At 34.6% G+C, this 12,828-nt stretch overlaps 2 protein-coding genes across 4 annotated transcripts in view; one reads left to right on the top strand and one right to left on the bottom strand.

The window, feature by feature from the left end:
• The window catches only part of LOC138704823 (ATPase family gene 2 protein homolog B-like), a 463,635-nt gene that overhangs the window by 44,769 nt on the left and 406,038 nt on the right, over positions 1-12,828 (top strand). The window lies entirely within an intron of this gene.
• The window catches only part of LOC138704821 (short-chain dehydrogenase/reductase family 9C member 7-like), a 152,567-nt gene that overhangs the window by 2,576 nt on the left and 137,163 nt on the right, over positions 1-12,828 (bottom strand). Inside the window, exons 5-6 of the mRNA XM_069833107.1 lie at positions 9,371-9,503; positions 5,765-5,876 (exon numbers count right to left, since the gene is read on the bottom strand). Coding sequence (XP_069689208.1) covers positions 5,765-5,876; positions 9,371-9,503 — 245 coding nt within the window. The remainder of the gene's footprint in view (positions 1-5,764; positions 5,877-9,370; positions 9,504-12,828) is intronic.

The following is a 12,828-nucleotide window of genomic DNA, read 5'->3' as shown; positions in this document are numbered from 1 at the left end:
GAAAGGACTGAACTAGTTTTTTTTATGCACCGGTCTACGGAATGAGCGCGTTTTCAAGTGACATGCACAATAACGCGGACATTTAGACAAGGATTGGCGTTTCTTTTGGAAGAAAATAAGTTTAAAATATAATGATAGAGGTCTCAAACATAATAGTATATATGAAGGGTTCAGAGCCATAGTGGGCCAAGCGCCATTTATTAAAAACGAAGAAAGCAAGGGTTAAAGTTAAGTGAATGCCATAGTTTAATGAAGATTGACATATCATTTAGTTTGAATGTGAATACTTTATATTACTTGCTATATGGGTTATTTTACGACGCTGTATCAACATCTAGGTTATTTAGCGTCTGAATGATATGAAGGTGATAATGCCTGTGAAATGAGTCCGGGGTCCAGCACCGAAAGTTACCCAGCATTTGCTCGTATTGGGTTGAGGGAAAACCCCGGAAAAAGCCTCAACCAGGTAACTTGCCCCGACCGGGATTCGAACCCGGGCCACCTGGTTTCTCAGCCAGACGCGCTGACCGTTACTCCACAGGTGTGGACCCTTGCTATAAGTTTCCATTGAATTATGGTGATTACTTCATTTTAACCCTTGCTTTCTACGGTTTTAGTAAATGGCGCTTGGCCCACTATGGTTCTGAACCCTTCATATGACGTATAAAACATAAAAATGGCCAAATGGACTGAACGAGTTTTGGGATCAGATTCTTCAATTTTATTGTTCTTCTTCTGATACATATCGTCAACTGAATTGTACTGCCTGATAAATAATAGATATATCAGCCAGAATCTCTATCAGAGGTATCTTCAATATAAATATCATATTTTAACGCGTATTGTATAAAGTGTAGGGAAAGTGTAGTGATGCTCCAGAAAAAAAAATCGATAATATCACGGAAATAAGTTAAGCCCTATATGTTTTTAGCGTTATCGATGCCGAAAAATGTAGCTTCTTTTCGACCGCCCTCTGTTAGTAATTCCTGCCTGTATGTCTGTCTGTCTCTCTGTCTCTTCTGTTTTCCTTGTCTCTTTGTTATCCTTCTATTTGTCTCTCTCTTTTCTGTCCGTCCGTCTATTTACAGCATCTTCTCCTAAAATACAGAATATTCAGCAGATTTTATTCATACACTCGATTACGAGTACGTATTCTTGTGGGAATAATACACTTGAAGTACAACGATTTAAAAAAAACCGAAATGTACTATTTTTAAAAAATATCATAAAATTGCTAAATTATTTGAAATCAGCTCTAATGATTTCCTCCTCGTTCCTTTCTTGAACATGGAAGAAATTCAAATGAAACCTATAGAGCGTATAGTCATTATTTTAGGAATTATTATCTACAGAAATATTAATGCAATAAGAAATTGTTTCATCCTTTCAAAAAGCTTAAAGAGATTCAGACAATTTACTTAGGGCCGGTATTATAAACGCCGTTTAAACCTTACGTTCAGTTTAATCTGAAGTATTTCGTTCCGCTTCATATTATAAACCTTAACTACCAGTTAATCTTGAGTTAACTTGAGTTTAACTTGCCCGGTAGTTTTCTGCCGTTTAAACTGTAGTTCAAGGCTCAACAGTGCAAGATGGCGGTTCCCGTAATACACACTGATATTGCAGATGTTTTCCAAGAACTTATGAGTGACTATGTGAGTGATTAATATTACACGGCGGCCAAGAATTTTTCGAAATAGAGTGCACCACTTTGAAATATACATAAATGAACATAAATTTTAAAACAGATTAAGGCTTTCGGAGCAGACAATCCTAACCTTCAGAATTAGTATCTTACAATTCATTTTTTATTTTTCAGATAAATCAGTTCAAGATTGTAAACTTATTTTAAAGTTTTCAATCATATGACTTTTCATTTTTGCAAAATTATTATTTGCTAATAGATGTAAGATGAATTAGCAAATAATAATTTTGCAAAAATGATAAATCATATGATTGAAAACTTTAAAATAAATTTATAATCTTCATAATTAGGCTTATAGTCCTAACCTTGTTTCGAAAAATTGAAACTCGGATACAACATGCAACAGAAAAACGAAAAAGTGCAAAAAAAATAGTGTTTTAGGGTTTGAATTTAAAGATTATTTGAAAAGATAAATGATTTCTTTTTTATTTTTGAAAAATTCTGTTGAATCTCTCAACAGTTACTAGTTACGCTACGCTATTTTTCCTCTGGTAGTAGGCATACTGAAAACGATGGCAGATTTCGTAGGTGTCCGTAAATCTACTATAAACCTATTGCGCATGGTACTGTGCGTGGCAGACAGTCTCCTGGTAAAATTTACTATGGGGCCTGATTTATAAACACACTAATAATATTACCTAATTTTACTAGACTCGTAAAAATAATTTTATTGTTTGACTGAATTCTGTTTCATAAATATTCTAGACAACACATAAAATACGTACAGTAATATTATTACTTCATTACTCAGTTGATTCTGTATGGAGTTACGTTACAGATGGTCATGCAAGGTTTAGTTTGGTTGCATTGTGTTTGGGAGTATAACGTTAAGCAAATATTTGAGGTTAAGTCTGACAAGCATACTGAAGTACGCGGTATTGGTCCTCTTTACGTTTTTTATGATACTGTCTCTGATATCGAAGAACAAAGATGTTTCTTAATGAAGATTCTCCACGAGCGTCGGCTATTTTAAATCAATAATATAATTAAACAGTTGCGATCGTCTTCTTTTCTTTCCTAGCAGTAATACCAATCGTATTCCACTACGGTTTAACTTAACCGAGACTCTGTAATACGACAAGTTGAGTTAAACTCATGGTTAGGTTTAACTTAGGTTTAACATAATCTTTAGATTAACCGTATTTATAAAACCGTGCCTTAGTATTTTAGAAACGTACAAGCCAAACTCTATAGAGTTAAAATAAAATTTTATTATCCCATTTTCTTATAATACGGTAATACGGTAATACCATTCGTGGTACCATCAAACAGAACCGCAAGTGCTTTGTACGCGGTCCATCTCCTCTATTCTCTATTAGTTCCCACACTTACGCTAACCTACTCCGTGGATGTAACAAATTAAAAACTTATGATTCTCATCTCGAGATCATACCCAACCCTTTCTTCTTTCGAGGTCAATGAACTGATAGTTCGACTAGACTATAACCGATTCTGACGGTCTTGACTCCCGACAACCTAGGGGTTCGACAATTCGCTTCGCGATCTATCCTCATGTCTGCCGAATGGCATAATCTCTCCAGGCTTTTGCGTGTGTTGTCAAGGTAAAATCAGATGTATTTCAAATTATAAACACTGCTGTTATACATTTGAATGTGGAATTCTTTGCACATGCTTAACATTTATAGCCAAACACTTTCAAAATCTTGTAATAAAATGTGGATTTTTAAAGCCTTGGTTTTTCTGAACTGACGCATGCCAGATGTATACAAACAATTGTTCTTCCTCTGACACATATGGTCAAGTGAGATGTACTGCCTGATAATAGATGAACTTATCAGCCAGAACCTCAATCAGAGGATACTTAAGTCAGTATCCAATATTATATCTTCAATTAAAGATGAACTAATTATGCTGTATTTTTCAATTCATTTTGTGTTCAGATAAATCTAATAGGCCTATAATATAGTGAAAATATTTTGAGTTCAATCATAAGATTTATCTATTTGCAAATGTTTATTTGCTACAATATGTATAAAATATTAACGTTTTCGCCTATTTCGGCATCATCAGATATGTTAAAACACGTAATCTAGAACTTGAACAAATTAACGAATATGCATTGTAATATACATGACAGGTAAATTTCATGAGTTTTATGTATTATGTAGTTAAGTAAAAGTTTTTGTACAAATGATTTCAAATATGTAAATTTGGAAGGACAATTGTGATTATATATACATATAACTCATGTTGCAAACATATGTGAATGGTTAAATGACACGCATTAAATTATTGCCAAGTAGGAATGTCAGTAATATGAAAGGTTTAATTTGAATTTGTTAATTATAAGTGAAATGGTAATAGCAATAAATTTTTAAAAAGGCAAAATATTATAAAACAATAAGAAATGATTAATGATTAATAGTAATGATAAAATAATAAAATCTTATGTATCATATTGTCATGTTGTTACAATTGATCATACGTGGTTGTTTTGCAATACATTTGGCTGTTCTTCAATCTTGGATTTATTGATTACGTATATAGGTGACTTCAACCAAATAGTAGCAAAGACATCGTTGTGTTAGCAGAAATATATGCTTGTAGATTTAAAATAGGTGATGTAGTATATGTGCGTCTCAGCTTACGTGTGGGTGTTCTACTTGGTTTAATGTATGCTGAAAACAGAGTGATCGTAGGTGGTTTGCTGTGTACTAGCGTAGTAGTTTGAGAAGAACTACGTATGGGTGGTTTGGTGTGTATACCCCTCAGCCTCCGTGTGGGTGTTTTACTTGATGGTTTGGTGCGTACTAATACTCAACCTTTCATATTACTGACATTCGTACTTGGCAATAATTTAATGCGTGTCATTTAACCATTCACATATGTTTGCAACATGAGTTATATGTATATATAATCACAATTGTCCTTCCAAAGTTATATGTCTGAAATCATTTACAATCATTAATCATCTCTCATTGTTTTATAATACTTTGTCTTTTAAATCTATTGCTATTACCATTTCACATATAATTAACAAATTCAATTTAAACCTTTCATATCACTGATATTTGTACTTGGCAATAATTTAATGCGTGTCATTTGTAACATGAGTTATATGTATATACAATCACAATTGTCCTTCCAAATTTACATATTTGAAATAATTTTTACAAAAACCTTTACTTAACTACATAATACATAAAACTCATGAAATTAAACTGTTATGTATATTACAATGTATATTCGTTAATTTGTTCAAGTTCTAGATTACGTGTTTTAACATATCTGATGATATATATTATTTTAATGTACCGAAGTACATATGATATTTCCATGCAGCTATTCTGCGTCATCATACGATGAAAGAGTAATGGAACGGAGAAAAATTCTCTCCGGCGCCGGGATTTGAACCCGGGTTTTCAGCTCTACGTGCTGACGCTTTATCCACTAAGCCACACCGGATTCTACCCCGGCGTCGGAAGAATTGTCTCTGATTAAGTTCCAACTCTTGGGTTCCCTCTGGTGGCCGGCCTCTGCACTACGTCATAGATGTCTATGAACATAGGACCGAAGTCCACACATGTGCTGAGGTGCACTCGTAATGAGTGACTAGTTGGCCGGGATTCGACGCCGGGGTAGAATCCGGTGTGGCTTAGTGGATAAAGCGTCAGCACGTAGAGCTGAAAACCCGGGTTCAAATCCCGGCGCCGGAGAGAATTTTTCTCCGTTCCATTACTCTTTCATCGTATATCTGATGATGCCGATATAGGCGAAAACGTTAATATTTTATACATATTGTAGCAAATAAACATTTGCAAATAGATAAATCTTATGATTGAACTCAAAATATTTTCACTATAATAATTATGCTGTACAAAAATTAATGCAATGCATAGTGTAAAATTGTTATGAGATTATTTGCACAGTTTAATCGTGTCGCTTACTGCAAACTACTTACATAAACATATTTTAAACTAACAATACATAACAAAAACAAGATCTTTTGTGTTATTATTCACGTGAAACATATCACCAATTCTCTTATTCCCAAGGAAATGAAAAACACCATATCGAAACCAATTTTGTTGTTCTTACCATATACTTGTTAATATACCCTTCTTCATAGTCATCACGGACAGATTGTGGAGCCTTGTCCCAGTTTCTTTTTATATCTCTGGCAACAGTTTTTCCGTCTGTTATGTTGGTACTGCAACATGGAAACAATTATTTTCTAGAACAGTAGATCGTGATAGATTGAACTGGATAAGACAATATTTAAAGACAGATCTTCAACATGTAAGACAGACATTTGTTCTTTTCTTTTACATATTTTCTCTGTATCAACATTTTATAACCTTATTTGTGTTTTACTTCAGAAGTTGCAGAATTTCGTAGAAGTATTAGGAGTTTTCTCTATTCTGGAAGAATAATGTACGTTTCTTCTTTGTTAGGACTACCAACAATGGTATGAAGCATTTGTAGCCATTATTAATTCGACCAAATATAGGTTATGTGTCCTTTCCATAGGAATTTAAAACGTAAACCTGACAAGAGTAGAAAATAGCTCACAAATTTAGATAAAACACTGTACTGTATATGCAGTTTTTTTTTCATGTTTCTCAATTTTTATTACATTTAGATTTTAGATTTAGATTTTATTTAATAATAACATATACATAAAAACGTTACATTATAATACCCCGAAAGAGCAAAGCTCGTGTTCGGGGACAGTTCCGTTACATAGATATATACAGACAAAATACTTAAGAAAAAAGCTCACATAAAGGTGATAATAAAATTAGTAAATAATAATACTAGAAATAACTGAGTGAAAAAAGAGACGATATATAAGAGAAGTATAAACTGATACTTCTTTTATTTACGACAAACTCTATATTAAGAAGTGAAATTTATGTGAAACGTACATTATTTGTTTCTGACATCCCGAATAAATTCCTCGCTTTCCATTCTAAACCTTTAAGATATCATTGAAGGAACAGCGTGTATACATATTGTGTGTACACGGCGTGAATAGAGAGGAAAGTGAATGATTTTAGAACATGATAGTATAGTTTATTCTAGATGAAAAAGATATATAAACATGGTTAATATTCTCAACCATCAATCGTGATGGCTTCAAATAGTCATTTTTAGCAGAAAGAAACTCACGTGCAACTATAGTAAATGTGTTGTGCTGTATTGTCGATGATAACTTGGTCTATCGTATGATAACTAGTAATCGTTTGACAAGAGCGAGGTGCTTTCAACTGCTACAAAATGAGTGTCCAGGTCTTAAGCAAGACAATCTCATGACGACACGGCTTCGATTGTGGTAACAGCATGATGGAGCTCCGCCACATAATGTTCGTGTATAACTGAATACCTAAACCAACAATTTCTTTGGCGATGTACATAGTCATAGTGCCATTTTCCTTGGACGCCACGGTCTCCGGATTTGACACCATTATATTATAGTTTGTAAGGATACTTCAAAACAGAGGTTTACCAAACAAAACTGAATATACGAAATGATTGTTTCATTGTTCCGAATTCGGGCTCAGAATATACCGGTATATATGGTCATCGTGTTCATAGGCCTCGGTCTATGTGCTTTGAATTAAATTGTTACTTCATGTGCGAAGACTGCGAAGTACTATTAAAACTTGCAGTTCACAACTAATGGAGCCACCTGCTTAAATTTTTTTTTTTTACAATATCAGAAGTAATTCGTAACTTGGTGATTCTATATTTTCCTTTACAATCCTCGTCTTTTAATATAAATAAATGGATCAAAACGAGTTTTTTACTGTTTTATTTTTCTATTGCTATCGGTGTTTATAACTTACCATCAATGTCTTCAATGTGCCCTCTACAACCATTAAATAATCGTTTTAATCGTCCATTTCAGCTATATAACCTTTGTGCAGGAGATATTTAGCTCAGCTTTCGAAATAAACAATGAGCTGTTTACGGAGTCAACCATCTTGTCCTTCTGTGCAAGGTTTATAACTATGGTGATAGCTTGTATAAAGATTAGTATATGTAATTTTACACCTCTTACATACAGAATAGCTTTTGCACTGTTTATTAGTAACGTTTTGTGTTCCAACGGTGTTAAGTCCTGTATAACTTCTATACATCGTTTATTAGTAAGATTGATATTATTGAAATATGGTTTATCGAGCTTACGTAATCTGTTTTAGGATAAAATATAAATAAATCCCTTCAAGTGGTAAAAATATGACAACTTTAGCTTTGCTCCATAGTGGTTTTTCGTAAATTGTTGTTGGCGACATTGCATAATAAAAACTCCCATTTGTAAATTTCTTTAGCTGATTTTGTAAAGCTTCTCAAATTTCACAAATTAATAAGATCGTATTATAAAACAGTTTACAAGTATTTTACTTGTGATTTTATTTGTTGTTTATACGTAATTCGTTGACATTGCGAAACAGGCCCCAGGTTGTCATTGCAATATGAAGCCTTTCATTCGAGAATGTACAGGGACATCATTTTATTTTTACCAACATTTCTAATATTAACCTGGCTATACCTTTGGATCAACGATTGAGAACCGGAAACACCGTTTGCTACCCCCTTCCACGACTGGAGTTCGATGGTACTGGCGTAAAATACAAACAAATCATTTTACTAGGTATAGGAGGGAAGAAAAGTAGTTCACCATTTACGTAAACTAGGAAATATCACGCTTTTGACTTTGATAATTTTCATTAAGTTTTTCTTTAATCAAAATACAGTACAGTATTAACAATGAGTGTTGAATTGAGCTGTCCATGCGGACGTATTCATTATACAATATATATTATACTGTCTACAGCACATTAGCGTACACTATAGAGAATGAAGTTAAATTGAAAAATAATTATAATACGGATATTTAAACACATTTTTGAAAATGGTGACCGTTCATTTCGATACAGGGTTCAGTTCTAATGTGCATATTATCGCACTATAGACTATTGTACGTAATTCCAATTACCAGGTTCGTACTTCGTATCAGTAACTCGTGTTGAAATAATTCTGTACCTACTCTATAAAAGAGTACTTTACGTACTGTAAATTCAATCTTCACTTCTGCCCGATCCGAAAAGATCAAATTACTCAGGCATGCTATCTACTGTCCATCCAAGTGATTATGTCGCAAGGCCGCAGAAAGGGAGGAAATCACGTGACAGTTAATTACTTAACGAGCCCTTTTATTTAAATTAATTTAAAGAATTGTATGGTTATAATATTACGTAGACGTCCAATTCCTAAGAAATTAATGTTCTCAGAAAATAACTAAGACAGCCCAGCCGCTAGTCTTTACAGAGAGGTGAATAGAAGCAGGTGGGGGAAACCGGGATGCGACGTAGGAAAATGGAAGACAGTATCTGTGCGAAAATGACTCAATATTGAAAGCTCTTTCGTCACTGGAATACGCGAACATATTTTTGGAACGTACTGTTTACTATGACCGTAAGGCTACTATGACTGTATATGCGGTCTTGGATCTGTGTGAAGGACGGTTGAACTTCATTAGTAGAAGGGGTGGGAGTGAAGTACATTAAAAAACTCGGGTACAATAAAAATTGAAGTAAAAATAAAATGATGTCCCTGTATATTCACCTTTCAAAAATTCCAGTCTTGGAGTATAAAAGTTATAACTTAATTTATTTTAGATGAAAAATATGATCTTACCTGTAAAACCATGGCTGAATGGTGTGTACAGAAATAGACCACTTGAGTACCTCTCGTCTCAAGGCATTCGACAGTGCCACTGCTGCATATTTGGACATACAGTAAGCAGACAATCCAGGGAATGTTGTACGACCTGAAAAAATTAAAGATACATATCATGCAAGCTGTTTGTAGAAATTAGTCTTACATGCAATTTACACAAATTATATATATTTAGAATACATTGAATAAGTTGCATTGGCAAAAGATAAACATCGAGGTAGATACACGTGATTTTTTACTTTCGGCCTTCTCGTCATATAAAATATAAAACAAACTTTTTTAAATGGGGTTTTGAAGCAGTACAAACAGGTTGGACGTCATTTTACTTTCTCACTATGTTAAAAATATTATTCTGTCTGTTTATTTCGAGATTTTCATGGAAATACACTTTCTCAGCATTCATAATAACAGGTAAAGTGATACTTGGTAATCGATTCGTTCGTCTGTGTTCAGCGATTTCTCTCAAGCGTTGGGTAAAATTTGTTCATAATCAGAACCAACAAGTTATTTTAACTGGTAATGATACACATGAAACATAGTCACTTCTATTAAAGATAGTGAAATTATATTTAAAAAATACAGAGAGATTTCTTTCCCTACCCGCGGAGAATTTACTTTCCCATCTAGCAGGCTAGTACTCTGTGATTCCCGCCACACGGAAGCAATTATTACTGCTGCGGACAGCTTGTTATGTAATATAAATTACCTTTATTATATCTAATGGAAATAAACTATTACCTAAATATAAAAACAATGTTGTCTACCAAAGTAAGTTATAATAGAGGTTAGCGAGTCTAACTCCGAACCCAGCGGTCCCGGGTTCGATTCCCGGTCAGGACGAGTTGCCTGGGTGAGGTTTTTACGGGGTTTTTCCCTCACTCCTATGGATGAATATCAGGTAATTTTATCAGGCGATTGGAACCCCACTCATCTTCGACACTTTCTTCCCTCCCCCATCATCCTTTCCTCACCATCCCGTTTCTGGTTTTTCAGATCACTATACAAGCGGCCTCCCGGAACTACTGGGTCTCTCGACCGGCCTCCGTGGAATGTAGCTAAACGATGTTGGATGTCTTTTGCAACGGCACCCGAGGCGGACCTACTCGGGGGAGGAGTTTCGCCTCGGATCGATAGGGGGGGCCTTGGGGGAAGTTGCCGAAGCAGGAATGGTATATGGATTTCTGTCGGCTGTAGGGACCGGTCGTTAGGGAGTCATGTGGTTGGGTTGATGCGCGTAGGGGATCTATGGCACGCAACTCATTCCATATCGAGGGTTGGCGCAATAGATCTCAACAGGCCGCAGTGCTGGGCCATCCGTGGCCCTCTCACTTAAATTCTATTTGAAATTCAAAGTTACAAATAAGTAAATGAAATTAATAACAAACAATTAAAGCAGTAGAAAGAAAAGCATAAAATATAACGAAAATATTTATATAATATCTTAAAGAGACTATTTCCAAAATTGGGATGTTTGTTTGCTAATAGCTATTGTTTCAAATATTAAATTTTGGTAGGTAGAATTACATTTATTACTTAGAGTTACTAAAATGTTTATATGAAATAGAAATTATTTCTTTTCACTAATTCTCACCACATGGAACATTAAGTTATAAGAGTCCACCTGGTTGGCGTGTTGGTATAGCGCTGGCCTTCTATGCCCGAGGTTGCGGGTTCGATCCCAGGCCAGGTCGATGGCATTTAAGTGTGCTTAAATGCGACAGGCTCATGTCAGCAGATTTACTGGCATGTAAAAGAACTCCTGCGGGACAAAATTCCGGCACATCCGGCGACGCTGATATAACCTCTGCAGTTGCGAGCGTCGTTAAATAAAACATAATATTATTATTAAGTTATAAGACAGTCTTACCGGCAAATAGCTCTTTTGCACGTGTTATTGGTACTGATAAGAACATGCACTTGCGTCGTCAAAACTTTCTTCATTGAGAACTCAACAGCGCAGCTGAGATTTATTATCAATTAGGAAGCCGATCCTTCTTAATTCATGACTATATCCCTCACACTCAACGGATTTTAAACCGTATAATCTGAAATCTTCTTCTCACTGATGCTGCAGACTCTGACTGCACAAAATTATTTTATATAAGAACTCGCTGTTATAACGTGTACAGTAAGGTCTGAAAGTCTTTTAAACCCCCCCCTTATTTGTATGTTAATGTGCATCCATTTTGAACATGTCATAGCAGATGTTTAGTGATTCAGAACTGTCGCGTAACAAAATGATGCGGCGCCATGTCCTGTGTGAAATTTTCCACAGCAAAGGCAGTGTGATTTCCCTGAATGCCTCCCTAATGCTTCAAATCTCTAATAGGGATATCTTATGCGAAGTTTTACCGTTAGATGGCAGGAGCGTTCCATGCGGCACAACTTGTTGTAGGGCTATATTATGTCATATGCTACAGTTATTACGTTCTCCCGCTTGTTAGTTTTTTGTGCGTGTCAAAATTATATTTATAATTATTTTGTATAACCTAGCATAATTTAATATAATTCAGTATTTTCTTACTTCATAATTTAAGTTAATTTAATTTACCGTAAACTTTTATAATACTGAGCGATTCCCCTTAAGAGATGGATGGGGAAATCTGCAGTATGCAGAATATAGATAAGAATAAATTGAATGTTCATGAACCTAAACGAGAACTTTGAGAACGAGGTGTACGAATAAAATAAATAAATAAAAATGCGAACTTTGTTGAAGGTGAATATTACCTCTTTAATCATTAGTATTGTAAGTACCATACGCTAAAAACAAGATATGCAGCCACCAATGTGTTTTTTATAGGGAAGGGACTATCGAGATTGAATTCCTTGTATTTTTTCTCTAGTTGCAGAAAGATCAAATACATAGTTTGACAAGTTGATATAATATGATCGCAGTAGTATCACGATTATTCGTGTGTTTTGTAGGTTAAGGATATGCAGTTTTGAATACTATGTAGGATAGTTTTGAGAATTTGAAGTAAAAACACGGTTTTAATAATTAGTCTACAGCACATTAAAAACATTATTCATGAAATGAATTTCACTATGGATCGTCCTGGATAATAAACATACCAGTTAATCGAGAATTTACTGCAGGCGTAAAATACTGGCGTAAACTTCGTAGACTCCTAGAAGTACTGAATATAATCTAAGCTAACATAGCTTGCTGTCGAGGTTGCACATGATTGTGTTAATTTTTCTTTTCCCTCTTCCAAAATTAAACTAGCTAGCAATTCCTTACTTGAAGTAGTTATTTTTGTTTAATAGCTAGCACTTTCGAGGCGCAATTTAATTAGTTAAATTGTTTAAAGGTTTAAAACATGTATTCAGAATATTTTGGGACCTGAATGAAGATAAAAGGCTTTCCTGGTTTTCACAAATAGAAATACAACAAAAATTTGGCATTTTGAGTT

The sequence above is a fragment of the Periplaneta americana genome, chromosome 8 (assembly GCF_040183065.1).
Source record: "Periplaneta americana isolate PAMFEO1 chromosome 8, P.americana_PAMFEO1_priV1, whole genome shotgun sequence".
Taxonomy (NCBI): Eukaryota; Metazoa; Arthropoda; class Insecta; order Blattodea; family Blattidae; genus Periplaneta; species Periplaneta americana.
This window is presented reverse-complemented; position numbering and strand designations above follow the sequence as displayed.